Source organism: Colletotrichum jinshuiense, chromosome 5 (genome assembly GCF_051148585.1).
Source record: "Colletotrichum jinshuiense chromosome 5, complete sequence".
Classification (NCBI taxonomy): domain Eukaryota; kingdom Fungi; phylum Ascomycota; class Sordariomycetes; order Glomerellales; family Glomerellaceae; genus Colletotrichum; species Colletotrichum jinshuiense.
Genome location: NC_139312.1, coordinates 4249494 through 4263990, shown reverse-complemented (window position 1 = coordinate 4263990; position 14497 = coordinate 4249494). Strand labels below are relative to the sequence as shown.

At 56.3% G+C, this 14497-nt stretch overlaps 3 protein-coding genes across 3 annotated transcripts; 2 read left to right on the top strand and 1 right to left on the bottom strand.

Annotated features, from left to right (window-relative positions):
- Positions 1-582: 582 nt before the first annotated feature.
- Positions 583-3146, top strand: EsH8_V_001023 (ubiquitin-specific protease UBP14; the record flags this gene model as incomplete). The annotated part of the gene is made up of 4 exons (XM_083273539.1): positions 583-616; positions 674-741; positions 810-2932; positions 3008-3146. The coding sequence occupies 4 exons, from the start codon at positions 583-585 to the stop codon at positions 3144-3146; spliced, it is 2364 nt and encodes a 787-aa protein (XP_083126254.1).
- A 762-nt stretch (positions 3147-3908) lies between these two features.
- EsH8_V_001022 (spindle checkpoint protein MAD2) lies at positions 3909-5036 on the bottom strand (the record flags this gene model as incomplete). The annotated part of the gene is made up of 5 exons (XM_083273538.1): positions 3909-4432; positions 4558-4586; positions 4662-4700; positions 4783-4808; positions 4911-5036. The coding sequence occupies 5 exons, from the start codon at positions 5034-5036 to the stop codon at positions 3909-3911; spliced, it is 744 nt and encodes a 247-aa protein (XP_083126253.1).
- Positions 5037-5953: 917 nt separating this feature from the next.
- EsH8_V_001021 (uncharacterized protein) lies at positions 5954-9604 on the top strand (the record flags this gene model as incomplete). Its single annotated transcript, XM_083273537.1, has 3 exons — positions 5954-7040; positions 7086-7233; positions 7288-9604. 3 exons carry the CDS (start codon positions 5954-5956, stop codon positions 9602-9604), a joined length of 3552 nt encoding a protein of 1183 aa, XP_083126252.1.
- Positions 9605-14497: the final 4893 nt, after the last annotated feature.

The window sequence follows — 14497 nt, the reverse complement described above, 5'->3', positions numbered from 1 at the left end:
ATCAAACGCAACGACAACCATCAATATCGACCAAAACAGCACAATGCACCAAACCGATCTGGTAAGCTCCGTCACGCCCCACCTCCCTACGTAATCGCCATCCCCCCCCCCCCAAAAAAAAAGAAAGACATGTGCCACACTGTGCCGTGCACTCCAAGCTGCCATAGCTACGGTAGTGCACTAGTGTAAGGTAAGCAAGCTGCCAAAAAAGTAAGCTCAGGCACCAGGTCCCTGTAACTGCTCTACCGCAACCGGGATCTCACCGCGGGGCCGCCACAACTCGCTCCAGCAGCCCACCGTGCATCGAAAGCGCATCACCCTCCACCACCACACCACCACCACCACCACCGCCAACTTTCTGCATCAGCTCAAGCTTGCAGCCTCTTTATCCCCTCCGACACTTTGCCCCTCGCTCGTCCGCTGACTGACTTCTCTGACCGATTCTGCGCACTACGAGAACAAGGCTGAGAGCTTGGGCGCACTCAAAACCACCACGCCTCCCCCTCCTTGTACCGAAAAACGTCCCCGCAGCCCACCGCAATTTTGGATCGACAAACTCACGATCCCGAAATCTCTCCCACCATGGCGTGCCCGCATCTCGAGTCCATCGGTTCAGGTACTGCTCTCCTGCTCGCCCTCCCTCTGCTCCGTTCTTCTGGCTGACCCTCCGCAGCGCTGCAGCCGCCCGCGCCCTTCCACTCCGTCTACCGTGAAGACTGCACCCAGTGCTTCGACACCATCGTAAGCCCTGCTCTGCCTACACCTCGTCCGCCTCGTCTGCTCCCCGCGTGCTGACCCCCCTTGGCCAGGACGACGCTGCCGGTGTCGACGTCTGCCTCCAGTGCTTCAACGGCGGCTGCGCCGGCGACCGCAACCATGCCCAGCTCCACCGACAGCTCTGGAGCCACCCGCTCGTCCTCAACATCCGCCGCACTCGCAAGGTCATCGTCCGAGACGAGCCCCCCTTGAAGATGTCCAAGCTCGCCATCGCCGCCGAGACCGAGGCCGATCGATATGATACCACAACCGCCGTCAGGTGCCTCGAGTGCGACCAGGACCTCGACAAGACGAGCGAGAGGCTCGCGCCCATCGTCGACGGCATCATGAAGGCTAACACCTTCTCGCGGAAGGAGGAGGTCAAGGCCTGGGAGCAGGAGCTGACCAGCTGCGAGCACATCCTCCTGATGCAGCAGACGGAGCCGCGCACCATCGAGTCGGGCGACCTCGGCCACTGCTCCGCCTGCGACTTGCACGAGAACCTGTGGCTCTGCCTCGAGTGCGGCAACCTGGGCTGCGGCCGCAAGCAGATGGGAGGCGTCGACGGCAACTCACACGCCCTCGCCCACTCGACCCAGTCCGGCCACGGCGTCGCCGTCAAGCTCGGGTCCATCACCCCCGAGGGCACCGCCGACGTCTACTGCTATAAGTGCGACGAGGAGCGCATCGACGGTGACCTCAACCAGCACCTGGGCCACTGGGGCATCATCCTGGCCGAGCGCCAGAAGACGGAGAAGAGCTTGACCGAGATGCAGATCGAGCAGAACCTGCGCTGGGACTTCAGCATGACCACCGAGGACGGCAAGGAGCTCAAGCCGCTGTTCGGCGCCGGCCTGACCGGCCTCAAGAACCTCGGCAACAGCTGCTACCTGGCCAGCATCGTTCAGTGCCTCTTCGACACCCCCGCCTTCAGGGACCGCTACTACCTGCCCGGCCGTGAGCTCCCCGCCGTCCAGGAGCCTGCCGCCGATCTCGAGACCCAGCTCCGCAAGATGGCCGACGGTCTTCTCTCTGGCCGCTACTCGAGGGCCGATTCTGACGTCGCCGCCTCGGAGCAGTCCCCCGAGGTCCCGCACCAGAAGGGCCTCGCCCCCGCCATGCTGAAGCACCTGATCGGCAGGGGCCACGCCGAGTTCTCGACCATGCGCCAGCAGGACGCCTTTGAGCTGCTGCAGCACATTTTCAAGCTCGTCTCTCGCGCCCAGCACCCGTCCGACCTCGGCGATCCGACGCAGCCGTTCCGCTTCGCCCTGGAGCAGCGCCTGCAGTGCCTCGGCTGTAAGAAGGTGCGGTACTCGACCACTGAGCAGGACAACATCTTCATCGACGTGCCGCTGGAGAAAGAGCCCGCCGCTGAGGGCGCAGAGGCCAAGGCGGACGCCTACAAGCCCGTGACCCTCAAGGAGTGCCTCGACAACTTCACAGCCGAGGAGGTGGTCGAGCTGACGTGCTCGTCGTGCGGCAGCAAGGACGGCTACACGAAGCGCTCGCTGTTCAAGACCCTGCCCGAGAACCTCGTCGTCAACGCGAGGAAGATGGCCGTCATCAACTGGGTCCCCGTCAAGATCGACGTCCCCGTCATTGTGCCCGACGAGCCCTTCCTCCTCGACGACTACCTCTCCAAAGGCCTGCAGTCGGACGAGGAGACGCTCCCCGAGGAGGCTGAGGGCGGCGGCGCCGCCCCGGCCTTCGTCGCCAACCCGGAGGCCGTCAGCCAGCTGGAGGCCATGGGTTTCGGCCGCAACCGGTGCGACCGCGCCCTCCACGCCACCGGAAACTCGGACGCCAACGCGGCCATGGAGTGGCTCTTTGGTCACATGGAGGACCCCGACATCGACGAGCCCCTCGTGGTGAGCGGCGGCGCCGCGGCGGGCGGGGCCTCGGCGGACCCTGAGAAGATTGAGATGCTGGGCGCCATGGGCTTCTCGGTGCCTCAGGCCAAGAAGGCGCTGCGCGAGACGGGCGGCGACGTCGAGCGGGCCGTGGAGTGGCTGTTCAGCCATCCGGAGGACCAGGGTATCTTTGACGACGACGAGGCGCCGGCCGGCGGGTCCGGCGCGGCGGCCCCCAAGGCTGAGGCGGGCAGCGCGGCGACCCCTGCCAAGTACCAGCTCCAGTCGATTGCCTGCCACAAGGGCACGAGCATCCACGCTGGGTAAGACATTCCCCCTTCCCCTTTTCTTCTCAGCATGATCTTGAGGATACGAGCAACGAGCTAACGGGTTCACAGACACTACGTGGCGTTTGTCCGCAAGGAGGTCGAGGGCAGCCCCTCGTGGGTCCTCTTCAACGACGAAAAGGTCGTCGAGGCGGGCGAGATCGAGGAGATGCGAAAGTTCGCCTACGTCTACTTCTTCAAGCGTGTTTAGGCGGTAGCCGCGGCGACAAAAAGGCGTTTGGGTTGGGGAGAGTAACGACGAAAACTTGGCCAGGCACACACACTCGCACACAGAGAGAGACGGTCCTGCGCAGAGCTTATGACGGAGGGAGTGTTATGGCGGGCGGGGGGATTGCATGTATCTCAATGAATGAAGGGTAGCATAACAGCAACAGCATGGGGAGCGGTACCGTGTAGAGGGGGGGACACGCGCGCATGCATGCCGGTATAGAAAAGCCGGCACTCTGGGAGGAGGGGCCGCGGATGGCCCCGTCAATTGCAAGATGATTTGCTCTGCTTTTTTTTGTTGGTTCTCTCTTCCACTCCAAGACGAGAGGGAAATGTGTTCGTCTCCCCTCGTGACATTCCAAGCATGCATTTTTTGCTCTCTACTGCGGCTCGTAGTAGAACTCTATTCAGAAAAGAAAAGGAAAAAAATCCCACAGCCAACAACGCCCATACGCCCCGTCCCATTCGACTCGACTTGACTCGCGGGGAGGGAGGCTCCATCCGTCTGTCCGTTCGTCCGTCCGTCCTTTTGTTTTCCCCTTATTGATCGCGCCGTGGCGATCGACCGCTTCTCTCGGGAGGCTTCCGCACGCCGTCCCGATCCGCATCATACACGTTTCCCCATCAACCCCCCTATCGTTCCTTTTGTTTGTTCTTGGTTCTTTCGTTCTTTGTTCTCCTCTCGTACTATTGTTACATGTCGACGCCCGGGGTATCGTACCGCATCGACCCACTCCCGCACCCCTCACTCGGCCAGGCGGTAGCTGACGAGGGTGTCGACGCGGTGGTTGCTCGTGCTGAAGCCGCGCAGCTGGACGCGCTCGCCGTTGGCAATCTCCTTTGCGTCGCTGTCGCCCCACTCGACGGGCACCTCGCTGTCGGCGTCGGCGTAGACGAGCACGTTGAAGGTGCAGTCGCCGCTGAGCTGGGGGAGGAAGGTGACGGAGGCGGTGATCTGGCGGAAGATGGCGGCGATCTCGGCCTGGATCTCCTGCTCCGTCTTTTCGGGGGCGGCTGCCGCGGCAGGGTCGGACGGCGAGGCGTTCTCCTGGTCCGACGGCTTCGAGGACGAGGACTTGGACTTTGACGACTTGGACTTTGCGGGCTTGCCGAAGATCTCGACGTCGAACTGCCAGCGCTCGACGTGCTCGCCCGTGTCCTTGTCGGTGATGACGATGACGAGCTTGGAGATCTTGCCGCGGAGCATCCAGCGGTCCAGCTGGCCCATGATCTTTTTGATGTACGCCCTGACCTGGTCGTCGGACGAGACTGCGAGGGGTTCGTTAGCTCGGGGGTCATTGATTGATGCAGGAGGGGTAGGTATGCGGTAGAAGATGTGCGGTTAAATGTATGTGGGTTCGATGCGCGGGGCCAGGAGAGGGGGGTATTCGAACCTAGCATGTTGAGGCCGTATTTCTTGACACTGCGATGGGAAGCCTGGTTAGTTTCTGTTCGACCTGGGGGACGGAGAGAGGAGACAGGATTGGGTATGACGTACGCGGAAAAATCCTCTGCGGGATAGACACCTCGTTGGAAGCTGAGAAGGGGCGCGAAGCCGCGTTAGAATTGTATGTCGCTTGCAATCGTCGCGGGGAGGAGGGGGAGGTCAAGGGCCGTACAGGATGGTGTGTATCGAGTATTGGAACTGCAGGCGGCCACGGGTCAGTCATCTTGTCCTGTCTCGGTGCATCTCTGAATAGCGAGGGGACCGCAAACTAGAAGACGCTCCGGCGGAGGGGGCACTGACGAATTCGGCGACGAGCTTTGCGCTGCCCTTGAGGGCCAGCTTGTGCACCTTGGACTTGTCGGACTTGTCAGCCTTGTCGACCTTTTCGGCCTTGGGGGCCTTGGGGGGTTTGGCGTCGGAAGCCATTGCGACGGCGGGTCTCGAGCGAGGAATCGGCCGGGTGTAGTGGCGGTGTTGGATACGGGGGCTGATTGGGATCGGGATCGATGGCGAGGCGAGGCGAGGTGTTGAAAGGAGACGGCGCGGCGCAGGCGATGTCGGTGGGGGGACGAGGTGCGTTTTGTTTACTTGCAGGGTCGACGTTGATTTTTGGGGGGGGTTTTTGCGGTTGCGGGGTGATTGGGCTGACGGGGGAGGCCGTCTGGTTTAGCTGTTGGAATTGCCCCGCCGCTCGGGCCGACAGGGGCGGCGGGGGATGACAGAGAGGGAGCTCGGCGCCCGCTCCACCTGCTGTGCGGCAGTCAACGACGCTGCCGGGCTTCGGGTCAGTGCTCCCGCGTCCGTCTCTTGTATCAGCAGAGCTCACGTAGGACATGCACAGTAGAGGGCGAATTAAGTGTCGCGGAATTTTTTAGTTACCTTTTTTAGTTATTGCTCATGTGGCTAATAGATTGCATTTGTAGTGAGGAAGTCCTCAAGAAGCAATCCTTAATAGAGCCAGAACTGGCCGCTGACCACGACAATCAGTCGAGGTGACTTATACATATCTTCCCCTTGGGTCGTTTAGATCAACCAGCTCATTTCAACGATGCGCCAGACAATCTCAGTTGTTTCGACAAGCTACGTGAAGAAGAGCAACGCACAATGCTGTCAGAACCGCGAAACGGAGAGGCACAGGTGGAGCAGGCCGCATGAACCAATCGGCGTCCCTGATAAAGCGCCAGCCTGATTTGCGTGATGTACAGTCTTACGTTTGGCCAAACCCATGTCCTACTTTCACTGACAACGATCGAAAACCATTGATCGTCCGTTGATCCCCATTCCATGCTTGTCAACCGCACTTACTCCAGGATCCAAATCACTACAGCCGTTGACGATTCGCCATGAGTAGCCATACTCGACGTCGTCGCCGTGAGGACTTCCAGGTCGCAGTTATATGCGCTCTACCCCTCGAATACGATGCCGTTGTCTTCGCCTGCGATGAGATATGGGAGGAAGATAGAACCCAGCTAGGAAACGCGCCAGGAGACCACAACACATACAAAACCGGTCGGATCGGGAACCACGACGTCGTCCTACTTCTCCTCTCCAATATGGGAAAAATTAGCGCATCAAGCGCAGCCGCCAGTCTCAGATCGAGCTACACCGGTATCAAGCTGGCAATCCTGACTGGAGTTTGCGGTGGCGTGCCTGGAGTCGGGACGAACAACGAGGTCTTCCTAGGGGATGTAGTCATCAGCAAGAGCATCGTGCAATACGACCTGGGACGAAAATACCCTAACCGTTTCGCTCCAAAAGACACCGTTGAAGACAGCCTAGGAAGGCCCAACAAAGATATTCGTTCCCTTCTTATGAATTTTGAAACACTCCATGGCCGCTGCGATCTGCAGCGCCGAGCTGGCCAGGCCCTGGAGCAGATCCAGCAAAGGTCAACCGACGAGGGACATCATAACCTCTATAGACGTCCTGCCGTAACAGAAGACCGCCTTTTTGAACCAGACTATCTTCATAGGCATCGCGATTCTCACGGTTGTGGCTGCAGTGAGTCGGATGCCTGTGAAAAAGCCCTGACCACTTCATGCGATACACTTCAATGCGAGCACTCGCGTCTTGTATTCAGAAGCAGACCTAAGACGCAGCAGACATTGCTCGAGCTGACGGAAGATGACACGGTAGCGGGAGATGTCCGGGTGTTGGTTGGGCGGGTGGGATCGGGCGACACCGTACTGAAAGCTGGGTTGGATCGCGACAGGATTGCTGCAGAGCATGGCCTCCTTGCCTTTGAGATGGAAGGAGCCGGCGTATGGGACGAGATCCCGTGCATCATTGTCAAGGCAGTTTGCGACTATGCGGACAGCCACAAAAACAAGAAATGGCAGCATTTCGCTGCGGCAACAGCGGCTTCGACGACAAAGGCACTCCTCGAGCATTATACGCCCATGGACAAACCGCCGGCTCCTCAAACATGGTGTAAGTAGCCGACCCATGTACTCGGTATTTGCTAACTGATATTAGTTCTTGTTCCATACAACGACAATCCAGACTTTGTTGGGCGATCGGAGACTCTCAATCAGACCAAACGGCTCTTCGGGCACGACCAGCACGCAGACCAGTCTGCAAAGCCGCGATTGAGAGTTGCACTTTATGGGCTTGGGGGAATCGGGTACTGTGAGCTGCCTCCTTGGAACCTGAACGCAATCTGACCTTGGGTATACAGTAAAACACAGATAGCGCTTGCCTACGTGTTCTGGCTGCAACGCGCACACCCCGATGTTTCCGTGTTTTGGGTTCACGCAAGCAATGCAGATCGATTTCGTCAAGCGTACTCCTCTATCGCTCGAGAGTGTGGCATCCCTGGATATAACGATCCCAAAGTTGACATTCTTAAGCTTGTTAAGACTTGGCTGGAAACGGGGGATTGTGGCCGTTGGCTCATGGTAGTTGACAACGCCGATGATACACAGCTGTTCTTCCCGTCGCCATCTCAGGGTAACGGCGCCAATACACATCCGACAACCGAAGCACAAGGTGGCCTAGGACACTACATCCCTGAGTGCAGTCACGGATCCATACTCATTACAACAAGGAACAAGCAGACTGCGTCGAGGCTTGTGCGAGGGAAATCACTTGTCGAAGTTGGAGAGATGAGCAAGAGTGAAACGAGTCAGCTCTTACACACAGTACTCGACGAGATTTCCGCCGAGGAGACATCCATCCTATCCGATCGGCTTGAGCACCTGCCGCTAGCCCTTGCGCAAGCTGCCGCATTTATACAAGAGAACAGCATCTCAGTCACTGAATACCTTCAGCTCCTAGAGGAAAGTGATGAGAGCCTAGTGGACCAACTGAGCGAGCCGTTTGAGGCTGTTGGCAGAGACTCAGAGACACCTCACGCACTCACGGCTACGTGGATCGTCTCTTTCAACCAGATCCGGGAGCAGGAAGCTCTTGCGAGCGACGTTTTATCCTTTGCCAGCCTCCTAGACCGCCAAGGCATCCCCAAAGAGTTTATAGTCGGCTACTGCAACCAGAAAAGCACAGAGGGACAACTGACCAGCACAAGCAAAATAACCAAAGTCCTAGGGACTCTCAAGGCATTCTCGTTTGTGTCGGAGGCGAAGAACAACACGATCGATATGCATCGGCTGGTGCAGCTGGTGACACGAAAATGGTTAGAAATCCACGGCAGACTGGCTGGTTATGTGGAACAAGCGCTCAGCATAGTGTCCGATCTATACCCGTATGGTCAACACGAGACTCGACAGGTCTGCCAAGACTACCTTCCCCATGCTAATGCGGTACTCCAAAACAATGGGACTGGTTCTCATCATGAGCGACTTGCCAGGGCATCCCTTTCACACAATGTAGCAGGCTATTTCCTGTATCAAGGCCAGTGGACACAGGCGGAACACGGTGCAGTCCAATCCGTCAAGGTGCGAGTCGAAATTCTTGGGGAGGAACATCCGGACACGCTTTCTAGCATAAACAACCTGGCATCGATATACTGGAGCCAGGGGCGGTGGAGTGAGGCTGAAGAGCTAGGGGCGCAGGTGATGGAGTTAAGAAAACGGGTGCTTGGGGATAAACATCCCGACACGCTTAACAGCATGGTCAACTTGGCATCAACCTACTGGAACCAGGGGCGGTGGAGTAAGGCTGAAGAGCTAGGGGTACAGGTGGTAGAGTTAAGAAAACGGGTGCTTGGGGATGAGCATCCCGACACGCTTTCTAGCATGGCCAACCTGGCAGAAACATACCGGAACCAAGGGCGATGGAGCGAGGCGGAAGAGCTAGGGGTACAGGTGATGGAGATAAGAAAACGGGTGCTTGGGGATGAACATCCCGACACGCTTACCAGCATGGCCAACCTGGCAGAAACATACCGGAACCAAGGGCGATGGAGTAAGGCTGAAGAGCTTGGGGTACAAGCGATGGAGACAAGAAAACGGGTGCTTGGGGATGAACACCCCTCAACACTTATCAGTATTAACAACCTAGCATCAGCATACCGGAGCCAGAGGCGGTGGAGTGAGGCCGAAGAGCTAGAGGTACAGGTAACAGAGATAAGAAAACGGGTGCTTGGGGATGAACATCCTACCACGCTTACCAGCATGGCCAACCTGGCATCAACCTATCGGAATCAAGGGCGGTTGAGTGAGGCGGAAGAGCTAGAGGTGCAGGTGATGAAGATAAGAAAACAGGTGCTTGGGGATGAACATCCCTCAACACTTAACAGTATAGCCAACCTAGCATTAACCTACTGGAGCCAAGGGCGGTTGAGTGAGGCGGAAGAGCTAGAGGTGCAGGTGGTAGAAGTGAGAAAACGGGTGCTTGGGGATGAGCATCCTGAAACGATTACCAGCATGGCCAACCTAGCCTATACATGGAAAAGCCAGGACCGACAGGTCGACGCAATACAGTTGCTGAGAGATTGCGCTGGGCTTCAGCAGCGCTGCCTTGGGGTCAATCATCCCAACACCACTTCATCTCTTTCAACCCTCAAGGAGTGGGAAAAGGAACTGCCCAGCACATAATCAAAAGAAGGTTTTCAGTTGCGAACAAGGATAGAAAACCAACGAGACGCTCCGGATGAGCCAGCGAGGCCGACTGATCTAGTCGTATAACCCGGCTTGTAGGTCCCACGGTAATCATTGTGGAGGGTTAGACGCTTCCTCCCGAACTTGCCAAGACGGACTCTGCCATCTCGCATCGGCACGTACGACTGTTTCACGTCATGTCACATATGGCTTTCTGCATCGGCAAAATCATGCAGTTTCGGTAGCCACGTAGGCAGTTCATCGGTTGTGCATTACGAATTGCTATCTCTCCAGACGGGTTCCCCGGACTGTGCGGGTGGCGCATGGAGCTCTTAAGACTACCGGCAGGGTCTTATATCCCTGTGTTGGCATATTTGCAACCAGAATACGCTTCGCAGCATCCAGTTGCGACGCCATGGCCGTATCTTTGGCGGATGTGGAAGAGGAAGAAGGTCGAGATGAAGGAGGAGCGCAGCACAGATGGGTGAAAGACACGTTTGGTCGAGGCGGCCGCCCTATATGGGTTATCGATGGTCGGCGGCCAACTCTGGCTCTGTTAGCGATTACTCTTTTGAGTGCTTCGTTACTATAGTTGTAATCGGCGAAGTCATATAAGTCATAGGCATATCCTATTACTACTAAAGATGTCAGATAAAACCCAGCGACACCGAATTCGCCTTTTGCTGTACAGAGTGATTAATCAATGCAATAATTAATTCTTAACTTTGAGTTTTTTGGCCTTTTCAGTCCTTATTAGACGACAACCAAATGATTGTAGGAATGACCCCCCCGGTTTCTCACTGTGGTGGCTTATTCATTCTTGGCAGGTGTAGTTGTGGAGTTACGATTGGCAAAGTGAGTCTCTGAACGTGGCTACTTTCAGGCGGGCTACTAATTGTGATTCGCAGACAAGATAAAACTAAGCCCATTTGAATATGCTTGGGCCACGAGAGGGCTCGATTGAAGACGTGACCCCTGCGAATCCAACAAAGGAAGAAAGTCAAATCTCTTGACTAGACGCCTTAAGGCTTCAAAAATGGTGTATGACTGACGCAGAACGCCCGGCCTGGGGACGGTTGCTCCATGTAGGCGCTGGGGACCATTTCATCTATCCATGTAGCCGGTGAGACCGTTGTCTTTTGCGGGCGAGAGACCTGACCCATTCAAAGTCGCCCAGCAGTTGTCTACTTTCTCCAGTACTAATAAGATCTATTAATAAAGGAGGGAGTGTATGTGTGTGTATACAAATCGAAGACAACGAACACCGGATACAATGAAACCCGAATGACGAACAGTTAGCAAGCACGAACAGACCCAGAAAACAACAGACCCAGAGAAAAGCAACTTTTCCCGACAACATCAGACACCGGAATGAATGTATAGTGTCCAGAATCGTGGATCCCGGCCGGGGCGAATCCGCACTACAGCATCACGCAACGCTTCAGCGACCACCCAGTTTGTGATCTGACCCCATTCGTATCCGACCAGATATTCATAAAAGAGCCTCGCAACTTGAGCCGAGGTATCATCGTCGGCCGACCACAACGACCCTATCACGTGTCCGAACCCAGCCACCTGGAAGGCGCTGACAATGTGGAGGGCTTCGTCGGCGAATGGCCCGGCCCTGACCTCTGCTGTTGAGCAAGCCGAAAGGTAGGCAATCCGCGCATTTCCAAGATACTGAGTATCGGAGACTTCTTGGAGTGTCAGCCTGTCCACAGCTAAGCCTGAAGGGGTCGCCGTTTGGAGTAGGAGATGACTGTTGGAGGGGTCTGCGCGATCCGACGAGCCGTGGCAGGCAAAGTGGACAATATCAGACTGGCTCATTTTCCCCATCACCTGCTCTACCGATGATTGTATGAGCTGGTTGGCGGAAAAAGACATCCCCAACAGTCCGCCGAATGGACTCCATTTCCGCGGCTACCCCGGGCAGCGATGTTTGGCCAGGCGTCTCCGAAGACCCAGAGAGCTCCAAACCGAGACCTGCGAGGATTGGTTTCACACAGCTCATCCAGAGCCACGACAAGAACGCGGTGCTGTACTTTGTCGTTGCCTCCGTCTCGCTCGAAACGTCGCGGACTTGCTTCCCGTCATGCTCTAGAGTGCTGACGCCGAGGTCAGTGATGGGGCAAGTCCGAGATATTTCGGCCCGGACTTCGGCATCCGTTTGGGACGCACGAGGGGAAGTTGCCTTACTAGGTAGCCGCGAGCGCGGTAAGCACCCTGGGGGAAGCTGAACCGCGGCTGCCCGATCCATTGGCCGCGAGCACAGCTGGACCCAAGGTAGCTTACTGCCAAGGTCCTACGATGCTTGCCACACACGAGAGATCGGACTGGCGAAACGATTAAAGCCCGCCCCACTGCCCCGCCTGCCACCAGAAGGCCGTGGGACCTGTCACTCAAGGTAGGTACCTAGGTACATACCTTACAGCACTGACCCACTCTTCTCACTTCTTTCCGCCTCTTCTACCTGAGTGTAGACCAACGTTTCCTTCTTCTTCTTCTTCTTCTTCTTCTTCTTTAACAACCCGAAAAATGGACAGCAGCACTCCTGCCGCCTTCTTCACCCAGCCTTGGCCAGTAGGCTGGACGTGTCGCCTCAGTGCTTGGCGCATCCCGATATCACGGCCAGATGACGCCAATCTAGGTGGAAGGGACGTCCGTCTGCGAGCTGATCACCTTTGATCCGTTGAACGTACGGTAGGCAAGGTGCGATTTCTTTCACTTTCCCACCTCCCGCGGGAGTTCTATCTGGTTTTCTTCTTTCCTTCAGTTTCTGTTTCAGTGTGTGTGTTGGCTCTGCCTGATTCGCTTCCAAGGCAGGAGCGGTGCGGCGAGGTCGCGCCAGTCCAGTCCTGTCACGTTTTCCTTCCTTTCTGTCTGCCTGCTCAGTGCATCTGGCGGGCAGATGACTTCATACGGGCGATGATGGTTTTCCAGCACAAAGTCGATGGAGACTCCATTGGGGTCACGCCACGGCTGCTCATGGACATGGCTGAGCCTGGGATCGCTGGGGCACATTTCACAAGGGGGTCCAGGTTTGGGACTGGGGGTTTCACTGGCATTGGGCATCACCTGGAAATTGGGACGGGAAAATGTACCAAACAACTCTGTGCGTGGAAGGCAATCGGGTCACGACGGTACCATGCTGCCAACCACATATCCATCTCATCAAGGACCACCGGTAGTTTAAAGCGGGGACACATGGAAAGACGGCGAGCGATTGAGATCGATCTGCCCCCCATTGGTACCAGACAACCATGGGTAGGGTTGCTCGTAGACATGAGGGGCTCTGGGGCGTTCGAGACTGTGATGAAGACCGACTCCTGCAAGTCAATGATCTGAGTCTCGGGGAACGGGAATAAATATGCTGGGGGTACATGAGCGAATGCATGATGGGACACATGAAGGATGGGAACAGGGCATGACAGGCATACATGAAATGGGAAACAGGATGCAGGAGGAAGAATGGAGATGCAGAGTGATGTCGATGAAGAGAAGAAATGGAGGTGGAGGGTCGAGGGGGGGGCTTTTATAGTCGACGGCCCAGGGGGGGATGGGGTCGCCAACGTTCCGCCTAAGGAAGGAAAGGAACACTGTGAGGGCAGATCCGACATCACGGCTACCTACCTAAGAGCAGGTGCAGTTAGGTTCCTTCTCCAAGGAGGTGGGTTTCTTGAAGCAGTAGGAAGGAAGTCTCCGGGCCAGAGCAGGTGCGGGCGCACAGGTCGGGGCAGCTACACAGGTCGGAAGGAGGCTCTGGGATTAGGTCACGGTAGATGATGGAATTGAACGTCATCGACATTGGAGACATATTGATCAAAGTGATAGTGCGACATGTCACGATTCCGGTCCGTCTGTATCGAATCTTGGCATCTTTTCTGTGTCTGTACCGCGCCTGGACTAATGGGATGGGCCCTTCGCAGTGTCCATGCAGCCAGAACCAGCAACGCCGTTGCTTCGTACGCCTTCTTTCCTTGAGCCTCCATGTGAATCTGTGCCAAGACCAAGACCTTGACCTCTTCGCTTCTTCCACCTAGGAAGATGGAAGAGCGTATTCCATGTGTGCCTGCCTGATCTTAAGGCATCCCCGTCAACGGGCCGTGCTTGCGGAAGGAAGTTGCGACATCCGCCCCTGGTCACTGGCGCGAGGCACCTTGCATTTACATTAGAGAGAGCGTTCTCAGATTTCGTGACTAGGTCCCTGCTAAAAGAACACTTTGAGAAATTCTACGCAACTGGCCATGTTGATATTTGGGAGATGCACATGTGCATTATGGAAGTGGCATCTGTGCGTGTCTTGGTACAAACCGGTGCTCTCGGCCTCTGAAACCAGATGGTTGTGATATTCTTCAATCCCAGCCATGATAGAAATAAAACTCGGTCCAGTCCCATAACATATCCATGTTGAGTTACTCACAAAAAGGGTATTTACTACGATATGTGCAAGGGCCAACTGTTGGAGAGGGCTATGGGCCGAGGCGGAAAGGCTCGCCCGGCCGGGCTCTTCACCACTGCGCCGCGAGAGGTTGAGAGTTCGTCCGTCGACGACATCACCCATAAGAAGACGGACGTGTCATGGTGTCGGCTGAATGTGATTTTCCATTCTGTTCAATGGTCCTTCATCTTCGAGGTCCTGTCAGGTACCGGGAAAACGACAACTGATCGAAAGGTGGGACGGCTATACTACGACATGGGCCTACTGCCAACGGGCAAGATTGTGACCTGCTTGGTTACTGATCTCGTTGGAGATTACCTGCAATCACCAACACTCTCGAGAATGACTTGGGAAAAGTCCTCTGCTTTGCGGCTCTCCGCGAGCCGGAGGAAAGTACAAGGACGGTATTCCAGCGGGACTATTAGCAGTATAATATGCTCTAATTAGTTTAT